Source organism: Bison bison, unplaced genomic scaffold (genome assembly GCF_000754665.1).
Source record: "Bison bison bison isolate TAMUID 2011002044 unplaced genomic scaffold, Bison_UMD1.0 scf7180017864303, whole genome shotgun sequence".
Classification (NCBI taxonomy): Eukaryota; Metazoa; Chordata; class Mammalia; order Artiodactyla; family Bovidae; genus Bison; species Bison bison.
In genome coordinates, this window is record NW_011494875.1 from 3,164,107 (window position 1) to 3,177,734 (window position 13,628).

The following is a 13,628-nucleotide window of genomic DNA, read 5'->3' on the forward strand; positions in this document are numbered from 1 at the left end:
TCATTCCTTCCAAAGAAATCCCAGGGCTGATCTCCTTCAGAATGGACTGGTTGGATCTCCTTGCAGTCCAAGGGACTCTCAAGAGTCTTCTCTAACATCACAGTTCAAAAGCATCAATTCTTCAGTGCTCAGCTTTCTTCACAGTCCAACTCTCACATCCATACATGACTACTGGAAAAAACCATAGCCTTGACTAGACGAACCTTTGTTGGCAAAGTAATGTCTCTGCTTTTGAATATGCTATCGAGGTTGGTTATAACTTTCCTTCCAAGGAGTAAGCGTCTTCTAATTTCATGGCTGCAGTCACCATCTGTAGTGATTTTGGAGCCCCCCAAAATAAAGTCTGACACTGTTTCCACTGTTTCCCCATCTATTTCCCATGAGGTGGTGGGACCGGATGCCATGATCTTCGTTTTCTGAATGTTGAGGTTTAAGCCAACTTTTTCACTCTCCACTTTCACTTTCATCAAGAGGCTTTTGAGTTCCTCTTCACTTTCTGCCATAAGGGTGGTGTCATCTGCATATCTGAGGTTATTGATATTTCTCCCGGCAATCTTGATTCCAGCTTCTTCCAGCCCAGCATTTCTCATGATGTACTCTGCATATAAGTTAAATAAGCAGAGTGACAATATACAGCCTTTTGCATACAGGTTTCTCAAGAGGCAGGTCAGGTGGTTTGGTATTCCCATCTCTTTCAGAATTTTCCACAGTTTATTGTGATCCACACAGTCAAAGGCTTTGGCATAGTCAATAAAGCAGAAATAGATGTTTTTCTGGAACTCTTGCTTTTTTGATGATCCAGCGGATGTTGGCAATTCGATCTCTGGTTCCTCTGCCTTTTCTAAAACCAGCTTGAACATCTGGAAGTTCGCAGTTCACGTGTTGCTGAAGCCTGGTTTGGAGAATTTTGAGCATGACTTTACTAGCGTGTGAGATGAGTGCAATTGTGCGGTAGTTTGAGCATTCCTGGGCATTGCCTTTCTTTGGGATTGGAATGAAAACTGACCTTTTCCAGTCCTGTGGCCACTGCTGAGTTTTCCACATTTGCTGGCATATTGAGTGCAACACTTTCACAGCATCATCTTTCAGGATTTGAAATAGCTCAACTGGAATTCCATCACCTCCACTAGCTTTGTTCATAGTGATGCTTTCTAAGGCCACTTGACTTCACATTCCAGGATGTCTGGCTCTGGGTCAGTGATCACACCATCGTGATTATTTTGGTCATGAAGATCTTTTTTGTACAGTTCTTCTGTATATTATTTCCATCTCTTCTTAATATCTTCTGCTTCTGTTAGGTCCATACCATTTCTGTCATTTATTGAGCCCATCTTTGCTTGAAATGCTCCCTTGGTATCTCTGATTTTCTTGAAGAGATCTCTAGTCTTTCCCATTCTGTTGTTTTCCTCTGTTTCTTTGCATTGGTCGCTGAGGAAGGCTTTATTATCTCTCCTTGCTATTCTTTGAAACTCTGCATTCAGATACTTATATCTTTCCTTTTCTCCTTTGCTTTTCACTTCTCTTTTTTTCACAGCTATTTGTAAGGCCTCCTCAGACTGCCATTTTGCTTTTTTGCATTTCTTTTCCATGGGGATGGTCTTGATCCCTGTCTCCTGTACAATTTCATGAACCTCCGTCCATAGTTCATCAGGCACTCTATCATACCCTTTACCACTCTCCAATATTGCTCTTAAATATTGATTTAAGTTAAAAAATTAGCATAATTTTTAAATTAGATAAATTTACTGAATGGGAAGCAGTGTTAATTTTAAAGATGAATGAAACATGTTTCCAAAATCGCTTGGTTGACGTAAAAGTAATAGAACAATTGAGGGAATGACCCTGACATTGATAGGTAAATCCTGCCAAATAACCAAGTGATTTCTTCAAAGGTCTCAGATCCAAAGGGAAGGACCATTTGGTCCTCAGCTGAACACTAGTGAGTCCACCAACTGACGTTAAAGCGTATTTGAAAATGACTGAGGGTGAAGGATGTTATGTGATTTAATTATCCATAGTTGGGGAGGGGAAGTTAGAAACAGAAATGTTTTCTTTAATCACTTTTTGAATCTCTTCAATTTTAACCTCTGAATGTGATTTCAGCCTGAATCTGATTCGCAAATCAATGGCGTCTCCCCTTGGGCTTCCCCTCAGCAGTCGGCACTGAACTACTCGCTGGATCCAGACCCGGGCCCGCAGTTCCACCAGGCAGGTCTGTGTCCGCAAGACTCGGCTACTCTCTCCCCTGGTGTACCCTGGGCTTTTCCATTTGTGCACTTTTCATTTTAAATAACATTCTTGCACATGCCGGCCTTAAGCATAAGGGAATTCGTATTCTCTTTCATCTCAGCTGAGTATAAAGCCATTTTAACAATACTGAAAAAAGCAAGCATTTTAGAGTAATAAACTATAATGCACATGTTTGTGTAAGGTGTAGTAGTGAATCGAATTTTGATGAGAGAGGAGAAGGAGCTCCTTCCTTTTGGGATGAGCAACAGTTTATTTTGTTCTTTGCCTTAGGAATGATTTTTCTTTTCAATAAACTTCTGTCTCTGAAATTTCATAGTTGTACACATTCAGAATAAACGACTAAAGAATATCACACCAAATATAGTTTTCTCTGCCCAGGGCTGGGGACTCAGTATTCTGCTTTCTCCGTCCTAGTTCCCCGAGACATTTCTGCCTCAGCCACCCCCATCTGAGGCTGAAGTCCCACCTAGCCTGTCCTTGGTCACAATGGGGACCTGTCACTGCTGCGAGGATGGGCTCTGTCAACCAGGAATTCTGGAATGACATTTTGTTATTGATGAAATTAAGCTCTAAAATCCTACTGAGAACCCCATACTTGAACCAAAATAATTTGATAATGGGAATCCTTTTGCTGCATGTATCAGAGGAAAACCTAAAATAGTGAAATTATTTTAAATTGTTAAATAAGAGAATTATTTTGCTATTGATGATAGACTAAATAAACATCAAAATAGAAAGTATCTTATAAAATACTTCTAACTTTGTAGCAGTGTAAGCTAGCCTATGCTGAAGTCTCCATAAAGAAGGAAGGAAAAAATTGATGGAATATATTTCTCATATGAAAATATACTTGATAGGCTTCCCTGGTGGCTCAGTGGTAAATAATCCTCCTGTCAATGCAGGAGACACAGGTTCAATCCCTGGTCTGGGAAGATCCCATATGCCACAGAGAAACTAATCAGCCCTTGCACCACAACTATTGAACCTGTGTTCTGGAGCCTGGGAGCTGCAACTACTGAAATTTGCAATGCCCTGGAGCCTGTGCTCCGCAACTAGAGAAAAGCCCACATGCAGTAACGAAGACCCAGCACAGCCAAAAATAAATAGAGTTATTTTTAAAATAGCTGTGCAAAATAGTGGAATTCTAACTAAGAAATAATATGACCCCATTACTTATTTTTCACTTGTGAATTTTCCCCTGGCACTTGAATTCTTTCTATAGAAACATCTAATACATTTTAATTATGTAAAATTCTGTTACCAGAAATTAATGCAAAAATGATTTTGGAATTTTCCCCTAAAAGTATTCTTTGCAAGGAGACTATTTTCACACTGATGTTTAGAGGCCAGTACTGGCATTTTTCCCCCACAGTTGGGTTTTAGTGGAAGACCGGACGTTAATCTGAGAGCGTCTGTTGTTCTTTGTATCTGCAGGCATGGCGGCAGAGGAGCTGCTGGCACCCCCTCATGACACCAGCACGGACCTCACAGAGGTCATGGAGCAGATCAACAGTACGTTTCCATCCTGTTGCCGTGAGTATGAAAGATCGTAATGCCGCTACTATGCTTTTTCCTTCCATTTCTTTTTTCCTGTGTGAGGCCCTTTGTCTTCTTTGGTGAGATAACAGCAATATTGGAAGTGAGACTGAACATTATTTGAAGATAAATCAAGCTTTCCATATGTCAGCAAGGCAAACAAAGCCCAACCTGGATGCCATCACATCCCAGGGTGGAGGGCCAGTGCCACCCTGCTCTTTGAGATCCTTTGATCTGCCCTGTGATCGACAACCTGGGGCACATAAAACAAGCCTGTCTTTAAGGAGAAATTATCCTCTTCAGTGCAGGCCATAGTAAGAAAGGTGTATTTCTCCAAAAGAGTGTTTTTTGTGGTATGCCAGACAAAGTCTGAAAATAGCTTTTTCTAAGTCATTCCTTCTCTTTTCTTCAGATATTGTCTTCTGATGTCATCAAGTTCAGATGTAAAAAGGGATTATTTTCAATTTCACACCCCACCCCCCATCTTTTGTTTTGGTGTGGGTTTTGTTTTGTTTTTATTATTTTTTTTAGGTTCATGGGTTCTTTTCTCGAGGAATAAAATAGTCACTGTAAGAAAGGCCAAACAATTTAAAGCATGGCAGATTATGACCCTGTGAATTCTCCATATGAACAACCAAGAGCCAGAAAATAACCAAATAAAAATCCCAGAGGAAACTGTATGATTGTTATTTATTGATTTTTTTCCCCAAACATTTTGTCTTCAGCACCTTGGCATCTTGCAGTTTCTACTGAGCTGTCAGCAAAAACATTTCTGTTGTTTCAAACAAACAGCTTACTGTACATACATACACACCACTTAATGCTGCAATTATATTTTAAATAATATTTTAAAGAAATCAGAATATATTATTTAAAAATTTATATTTATAATTTTAGGGTGATTAGCTCTAGTCAGCCATTACACTAAGATTTTAGTACTACACCTCAGGTGGTGCTAGTGGTGAAGAAGCCACCCACGTGCCAATGCAGGAGACATAATAGACTCAGGTTCAATTCCTGGATTGGGAAGATTCCCTGGAATAAGAAATGGCAGCCCACTCTAGGATTCTTGCCTGGAGAATCCCATGAAAAGAAGCGTCTGGCAGGCTATGGTCCATGGGGTTGCAAAGGGTTGGACACAACTCAAGTGACTTAGCTCAGCACAGCACTATTATATATTATTCATCATATATATGTAGTATATAAAACAGCCTGTCATTACACCCCTTTCCATCCTCTCCTCAGAAAATACCACTTTAAATGACAGTAAAGAGTCTTTATGCTTTGATAATATAAAAATCTCCCAAGATAGGGATAGCTTTTCATAAAAATAAAAACATAAATTGATTTATTTATGAAATTGACATATACTTTTAAATTCTGCCTGGATTGATTCAACTTTTTTTTTTTTAATGGATGTAAAATAGAAATGAGCACCTGCCGCAAATTTGGTGCCCAATATATTTCTGGATTGAATGAGTGAATGAATGAATGATAAAATTTTCCTTTTGGGAAGGAAGGTTTAATTGATAGTACTAGATAGTACTTAGAAGGTTCTGTTGGATTCCTTTGCTTTGTTGCCCCTTTTAAGCTGTACAAGCTAGCAAATACTTTAATAAGCCTTTGCATCTCCAAAGCTTCAGTTCAGTTCAGTCGCTCAGTCATGTCTGACTCTTTGCGACCCCATGGACTGCAGCATGCCAGGCTTCCCTGTCCATCACAAACTCCCAAAGCTTACTGACCATCTTTGGAGAGTTTTTGAAAGCAAATCGGATTGGCATCCTCCCAATGCCAAGCCAATCCCCTGTAACTAATGAGAACTTTAAAACTGCTGGTCACCAGCATACAGTGAATTGATCTGCATGTTAATCTTGACTTTTGATCCTTTGTGAATTAAACATTAGCATGGTCACAAGTGAATTTCCACTCCTGGCACTCTTGGAATTAAAATGAAACTGTATTCTTAAATCCTAATTGTATGAATTGTCTACTTAAACATGACTTTTTTTTCTTGCTGTGTCTGTATATTGTTGCACATAACACTTTAGAATTCCTCTATCTTGGATTAATGTCCCAGTTGGTCCTGATAGCATCCTTGAATTATGGCCTTTTAAAGTTTTCTTTTAATTATGTATGTTGAGTTTCAGAGCAGAGACGCAAGCATTTCCATCTCTTCCTGACAAGGAGTTAATGAAGGGAATGTAATCGTGTTGCCTATTAACTGATATACTAAAATTTCCACTGACTGCCGTAACTAATTTTTTCAGTGTAACATCATTTTGTTGTTGTTTTTTTCTTTATGTCATCCAAATATACAAGATGCTAGTAGTAAGCTGAATATTATTTTCACTAATAGACTAACAAATGCTTTTTAAATTATTTTTTTTATCTGCAGGCATATTCTTACTGTGAATTGCCTATATTTATTGAGCTTGATTGACATTCATCAAAACTTCAAGACCTACTAAAATACAATGATTTCCTGATTTCTTTAAAATATGTATTTTATGATTTGTTTAAGAGGGTACTTGTAGCCTTTATTTAATAAGAGGCTACAGGGTTAAAATGTTGATTTGCAGCAAAACAGATTTGATTTCTGTTTGGATTCGGCTGTTTGTTACTGAGAAGAGAAGCTTAACTCTGCCTATGGTATACTTCATGCTCATGCAACTAAGCTTTCCCTCAAGAGGGTGTAGTTCTGTGCAAGTGTAATTCCCCTGTGTAAGAAAGTCCACTCTTTTTTCCCTGATATAACTTACACAATTGGTAGGACTTGATTATTCCCCCCAATACTACTGGGGTGCACACTTTCCCTCCAGGGCATCATAAGAAGCTTCCACTTCTTGCTCTTTTTCTCATGAAGCACCTACTGTGTGGTCACAGGTTTTTTGTTTTTTTGTTTGTTTCCCTTCAAAAAGGGGGAAACAAAAAAATAGAATGATGAAAGTAGTCACATGCTGTTTGATTAGGGACGATCTTTAATGACCCAGAACAGATGCTACTATCATAAGCAGTGGAGCGCCTCTCTCTCCCAGGGCTGAGTACCAGTTCAGAAATTGTGAGATGTCACAGTGAAAGGGAGAGATGAAACCTCAGAGGCCTTAGAGAAGAGCTGTGCTAGTGGCTGCCCTTTCAGGTCGTACTGGATCAGCTTCACTGCACATGCCCTCTGCCACCAAGGAGGAGCTGAGCTGCTCAGATGCAAAGGCAAATTAGGCACCATATTCTAACTTATCTCATGCTCTTAACTTAGCCCATGGAAGGCACAGGATTAACCCAAGTTCCTACAAGACTTCTGAGTGCTGAGGACTAGGCTACTGCCACCATCTTCCTGGTCTTTGGGGTAAGGGTGGCAGAAACTAAAGACTCTGGCCCTGGCATTTCCTTAATGACTTCTTGGTCAGAATTTGTACTATTCAGGAGAATATACAGAATTTTCTCTGTTCTAATGCATAAACCAAATATATGGCATGATTTCAGTGGGAAATTTTGAGGTTTTTTTGCAAAACTAATTATTCACTGAATGCTTTAGCATGTACTGATTTGAGAGAGCTGGCGTATCTTTTGCATATTTTGGTGGAATTTTTATTTCTTAAAGCACATGGGATATGAAAAGCTAAGTAGGGAAACTAGCCCTGTTGAAGCATCTGGCCAAAAAAAAAAAGAAACTTCCCCAAAGCTCTTTCTTATTTTCTTATTAATATCCATTTAACAGCTGGGAATGGTGCAGTTTACACTTTTGCATGCATATAAGGGAGAACCACAGAAATGCCTGCACTTGACTGTTTTTGTTTTCTCTTTCAGCAAATCTCCCCAGCAGGCCACAGGTAAGAGTTCATGGGTTGACTGGTTTAGGTGTTACAGATTATAACTTGGAGTAAGCAATTAGTGGGACTTCCCTGGTGATCCAGTGGTTAAGACTGTGCTTCCATTGCAGAGTCAGGGTTCGATCCCTGTTCAGGGAACTAAGATCCCACATGCTTTACAGGATGGCCGGTTTGCTTTTTTATTTTTTTTTTCCTTTCTTTATTTAAAAATAAAATATTTAAGCAATTACCTACTGTTTATTTTTGATTTTTGCTATATTTTCACCTTATGAAAATAGAGAATTGAAATTCTTTTATGCTATAAATGTGCATTCAGAGTCCATGAACCATGCTCTGTTTTTATTTAGGGACAGAATGTTTTCCTGTTAGACCCCTTTCTTCTCATTTCTTGGTAGAACCATGATATGGAGTTTATCCCTTGGCTTCCTGCTAGTGGACAGGACCCTCCTGCACAGCCCACTCGCAATGCCTACCAGCCCTGCCCTAGGACATGATTTCTCCCTGTTTTGCTCTTTACTTACTTCATATCCTGTGCTTGATGAGAGTACGTGAAATGCTGCTCTGACACTATGCAGTCAGTGTTTGTCTTTATACTGGTGCCCTTGCTTACTGCCTATGTTGCATACAGCCGCAGTTTAAGAGCTCTGCAAGGCTGGAGAAACCACGTGTGCAGTTGATAACAGACCAGTGACATGCTTGTGAAGGTAGTCAGGAGACAGACCTGTAGGTTTGCTTCTCCACATTCTGATACCATGAGCTAATGGAAACAAGGTTTAGGGGGTCCTAGTGGGCTTCCCGGGTGGCTCAGTGGATAAAGAACCTGCCTGCCATGCAGATGCTGGAGACATGAACTTGATTCCTGGGTTGGGGAGATCCCCTAGAGGAAGGTACAGCAACCCACTCCAGTATTCTTGCCTGGAGAATCCCATGGACAGAGGAGCCTGGCAGGCTACAGTCCACGGGGTCACAAAGAGTTGGACATGACAAGTGACCAAGCACAGCACAGCACTGTTGATTTATTCCCCATGTAAATAAGGAAACTTGCTTGACATGTTAGTTGATTTGGTACAGCAGTTTGTCAGCCTGAGGAGGGGAACCCTCCCACGCCAGTTTTTCCAGATGCCCCAATTGCCAGATCTTTTGTGTTCTAACAGCTTTTTAGTGAAAGTCGCTCAGTCGTGTCCAACTCTTTGTGACCCCATGAACTATACAGTCCATGGAGTTTTCCAGGCCAGGATACTGGAGTGGGTAGCTGTTCCCTTCTCTAGGGGATCTTCCTGACCCAGGAAGCAAACCAGGGTCTTCACATTGCACATGGATTCTTTACCAGTTGAGCTACCAGGGAAGCCCAAAGTGAAAGTCGCTCAGTAGACTCAAGCCTTTAATAGTTCTATGTACTATGTAAAATTATCCCAGATAGGTTTAGCTGACAGGGTTCTCCCAAACATGTACTTCAGATAGCTACCACAGAACATGGACTTAAAAGCCATGCTTGGGGCAGTACACAAAGCTGCTTTTGTTATTCTGAGGGGAGAAGATTTTGATTTTTCATTTAAGAATTTGCTGAGAACTGTTGGCAGATATAGCCCATGTGTTTTTCAGTATTTTCCTTATCAGCTAGTCTTAGAAATAGTGTGTCCCAAGACCACAGTAAATCTTTGGAGAACATTTTTCCTCATGCACTGTTTATGAATCTTTTTGAAACCATGAACCCTCTGATTGTGCTACTGCCTTAATGGCCCAAGAGACTGAGATATTAAAGAGAAGCACCAATGGTTCATCTTTAGTAACTGGAGGGAACACAAGGGAATATGAAGTAGATCAGTGGCTGTGGTGTGAGAGCCTGTGAGAAGGAAGAACCTCATCCCGGAGAGCAGAAATCTTGTGATTGTTCTGTTGTCTTAGTGAATCAGAAGCAGGGGCTTCAGCAGAGAGTGAGGCTGGGAAGGCCTTGGAGGTGTGAGGACAGACTGGAAGATGTGCAGTAGCTGCTTGGAGCTGAGGAGAGAATGTGGAAACAGAGTGACTGCCAGGTAGCATTAAAGGCCACCACTTGCTTGCCTGTGAATTTAACTTGAGGCCTGTCTGCAGGACTATGTGTTGCCCTTCAGCCTCATTCAAGTTCATGGGCACAGGCACCAGAGTAGGCCAAGTATTGCATTTAACTTGAAATTTATTGCATTTAAGTTGAAGTAGTTGTTTGGCCAAGAGAGTACAACAGTTCAAAGGAAGAGTCAGAGGAATGATGATAATGCTTGCACCCAAGTCTGGTAGGAAGAACAGTGAGGATGCAATAGCTGTGGGAGACAGAAAATCTGTAGGCCATAGTACCAAAGGATGAGTGAAGTTTGGGTCCTAGTGGAAGTAAGCTGGAAAGATACAGGTGGGTTGTCAGAAAGGGGGATGATTGAAATTGAAATATTGGAAGGGATGCAGGTGTTGGCAGTCATCCAGATTTGAGACTTTGCGTGGAAGGCTGAGAAAGGGTGAAGGACAGATTCTGGGAGGAGTGGAACTCAAGGAGCTAAGAGGCCACAGGTTTGGAAAAACCATCTATGTATTGAAATCATGAACATTTAAAACCAATGAATGACAGCCATTTTTTCTTCAAGAGGTAAGGGGACATGAGCTTAGAGCTGCATAGTGGGTGGTATGGTTTGATGACAAGAGATTCAAAGCTGGGTACTTTAAGGAAGGAGAGAGAGAAAAGGCCCTGAAAATCACAATATGAACCTATCCCGTATCTGAGGAGTGTGAGAGATGAAAAACAGTCCTATGTAAAGAAGTCCTTTCTTTCTATGGAGGAAGCTGTGCCTTTAGGGAGATGTAGATATCCATTAGAGCAAGCCAGTGAAAGATGCATTTAGAGAGGAGTTTGATGACATAGATTTTAATGATAATGGACCCAACCATTTGACCTCTGAAAGGTTGATGCCACTCCTCTGAGTGTGACCTGGATTTCTATCCTTCCTTGCCTCTGTACATTAGCGCTGAGCCTTTAACTGGCACCATCGCACACCCTTGGACTGTGATTCCTGTCTTGAGTTCTTATTGTCTGGATCCCAGCTGGGATCCAGCTGGTACCCTGGAATTGTCCAGGGTACCAATTCTGCAGAAGACCTCCCACAGACCCTCAGAGGAACACAGAGTGCTTACACCAACCTAATTCAGTCAACATTAGTACCTCTCAGGAAAAAAAAAAGAAAAGACAAATCATCTCAGTTTTAACTTGGTTTCCAGCCTGGACAAGAGAAAAGTCTTCCAGACTTCCTCTATATCAGCTGAGTTGATGAAAAGCAGGCTATGAAACTTTATGATGAAAGCAAAGGACTTCATTCCAGGAACAAAAGTCAGGTGGGAGTAAAGTATCCCCATTGAATGTAGCAAAAGAGGGCTTGTCTATGCTGAAAGAAGCACTTTTATTTTTTTAAGAGTTGACAGGTCTCTGCTACCTGTAATGCCTTCTGTAAATGTTGTTCTGACAGTGCTATTTTCTCTTCCCACAGGCAATGTGAAGTATTCATCTAGCCAACCAACATTTCTTGATTTACAGTGTTGCCCTTTTCAGCAAATGCCAGTGTCAAGTTCCATTTAATCAGAAGCTCCATGGCTCTTTGAATTATGCTGTTGAGTGCTGACTGTGTGTTCTACTGAAGGAGTAAAACACTGACTATCCAAAGAGGAAAGGATATTTTGTTTTTATAATAATCATATGTTATTGTTTTCTTCTTCCCTTTCTATGCAACTGTAAATTAATGAACAGAATGGTATTTGGAAATGGAAATACATTTGTCACTGATTTGTATACTGTATACAGTATTGGGAAAGTGGGTCGGGGGTTTCTAATATGAGACCTTCTTTTTAATAACCGTGAACAAATGCATCAGAATTAGAAGACAATTTTACATTTTTACATTCCTTCATATTAACCTTGTACAATAACTTCATTTGTTTCTTTGACTCTTTTACCATTATGTTTTGGTTATTTATAATTCATCAGCCACATGACCAAATAGATTTTATTTGTTTCCATGATTTGGCCAAATTAATAACTTCATATATGTCAATCAAATATTATATGTTTATGGATTAGGCTACAGCTCTGTGTATACTATTTAACTTTACTTCACATCATACACTTATTTCTTTAGTGACCACTTGGATAACCGCAATAAAAATCCTGTGGGCCTAACAGGCATTTCTATTGGGATTTTTTTCCCCTTGTCTTTTATCTCCCTGCTCTATATAAGTTGGTGTTGATTTCTTTATTTATTTCATGTCCCAATCTGTATGACAGAATTATAATAATCTCAAAGATTATTTTACCAAAGGTTACCCATTTAAGCATATTTTCATTTTGACACAGAAACAAGACTTGGTCCAACTTTTCCTAGTTCCCAGGTCTTGATTTTCATCATTCAGTACACAGCCGACCTGTACCTAATTGTGATACCAAAATCCATGGCTGTCTTTAGTTCCCTTTGAAGAAATTTTGATGGTTGTTTATGTCTCTAATATATTCAAGCCCTCAATGATTCTTGAAACCCCCGGTTATTTTCCTTCTGAAAGCAGACACAAATTTAATGAATGTCTCATTTTACTTTTTGAAGGAATAGCTTGTTATTTTACCCTTCATTTGACCAATGCATTTGGGAACGATGTTTATCAAAAGCCTGTATCACTGCTTCTGTAGAAGAATGAAATTAATGCTTAGATGGTGGAATCCTGGCTTATACCTTTGAGTGCATTCAGTTAGGTATTTGGTTCAGCTCCTGATTTAACATTTATTTGGTTCAGTTTAAACATGCCATGTCATTTACCAAATGTAAAGAAACCAAAAAAAAAAAAAAAGTAAAAATAATGTGTTTTGATTGAAGCATATGTGCTTTAAAACATCAGGACATTTTAACTTTGAGTTCTCTTTAACTGGGATCTGGCCAGAAGGAGGCTTCAAGTTAGAAATTCCTATTCTTTAGAATAGGTTGGGTGGGTTGGGGGGCAAGGGTGTCTATTTGCAGTAAAGATATTTTGAGAAGAAGAAAATTGTTTTATATAAGAGGAAAGCCATGACCACCTTTCTACCTCAGATCCATCTTCATCCATCGCGTTGGAAATAGCTTTATGCCACTGCAGTTTGAAAAATCTAGAGCTTCTATCAGATCACATCATACCCAGTAAAAATACCTATTTAAAGAAAAAAAAATCCCTGAACTCTGAACTACAAGTTGTAGATTTGGTGTCTTCCTTGTCCTTCCTTTGAAAAGTTATGTATTAATTTTTTTTCTGCCTGTAATTGTGTGCAACATGTTCTCTATCTGCTATTAAGGAAAAGCTACATAAAACACTACATTGTAACCTTTTAAGTAACGGTAAATATAAAGAAATATATTGCAGTAACAACAAGGGGAAATAAGTATGTAGTTCTTTTGAAATATGTGGTAAAGAACTAATCATAGACTGTCATCTAAACTGGTTACATGTTGTATTTTTCATCCTGAATAAAAGTAATTTTAACACAAGGTGACTTTGATATTCTTCAGTGGTATTTACTGATAGACTTAGAACTTTGAATGTATGATTATGAAAATAAAATAGAAAGACAGCCTATATCCTGATAATCTACATGTGTTCCTGCAGTTTCTCTCATACGCCCTAATACATTCTTTCTTACTCTCACTGTCTCACTTTCTCTTTCTCTGTGTTTCTCTCTTCTCTCTTATATATATATACATAATTCTCAATTTTCTTTACAGATAGGTTAGGGAAAAATAATATTGGATGTTAAAAATATATATGTGAAACCTATTTAGCTTTTGTTTTAATATCTTAGATGCTATTGGTATTTAGTCACTTACTCTTTCAAATCCCCTTTCAGCTTCAAGCTCTTAAATAATGCGCTTTTTATATATGCACTGGATTTTACCACTCTAGCAGAAGTTTAATCCATTTCAAAGCTACCCCATGGGAATGAGTGCTGAGAATCATGTTGCTTGATTCTGAAAGTAAAAGCTATGA

At 39.3% G+C, this 13,628-nt stretch overlaps 1 protein-coding gene across 5 annotated transcripts in view; it reads left to right on the forward strand.

The window, feature by feature from the left end:
- Nucleotides 1–13,132, forward strand: part of UTRN (utrophin) — a 558,671-nt gene extending 545,539 nt beyond the window's left edge. For 4 of the 5 annotated variants that reach the window (XM_010851494.1, XM_010851490.1, XM_010851492.1 and 1 more), the window contains 4 exons: nt 2,104–2,212; nt 3,685–3,783; nt 7,591–7,613; nt 11,120–13,132. In XM_010851494.1, coding sequence (XP_010849796.1) covers nt 2,104–2,212; nt 3,685–3,783; nt 7,591–7,613; nt 11,120–11,128 — 240 coding nt within the window. In that variant the 3' untranslated portion in view covers nt 11,129–13,132. The remainder of the gene's footprint in view (nt 1–2,103; nt 2,213–3,684; nt 3,784–7,590; nt 7,614–11,119) is intronic. The other variant, XM_010851491.1, reaches the window with a different exon arrangement.
- Nucleotides 13,133–13,628: the final 496 nt, after the last annotated feature.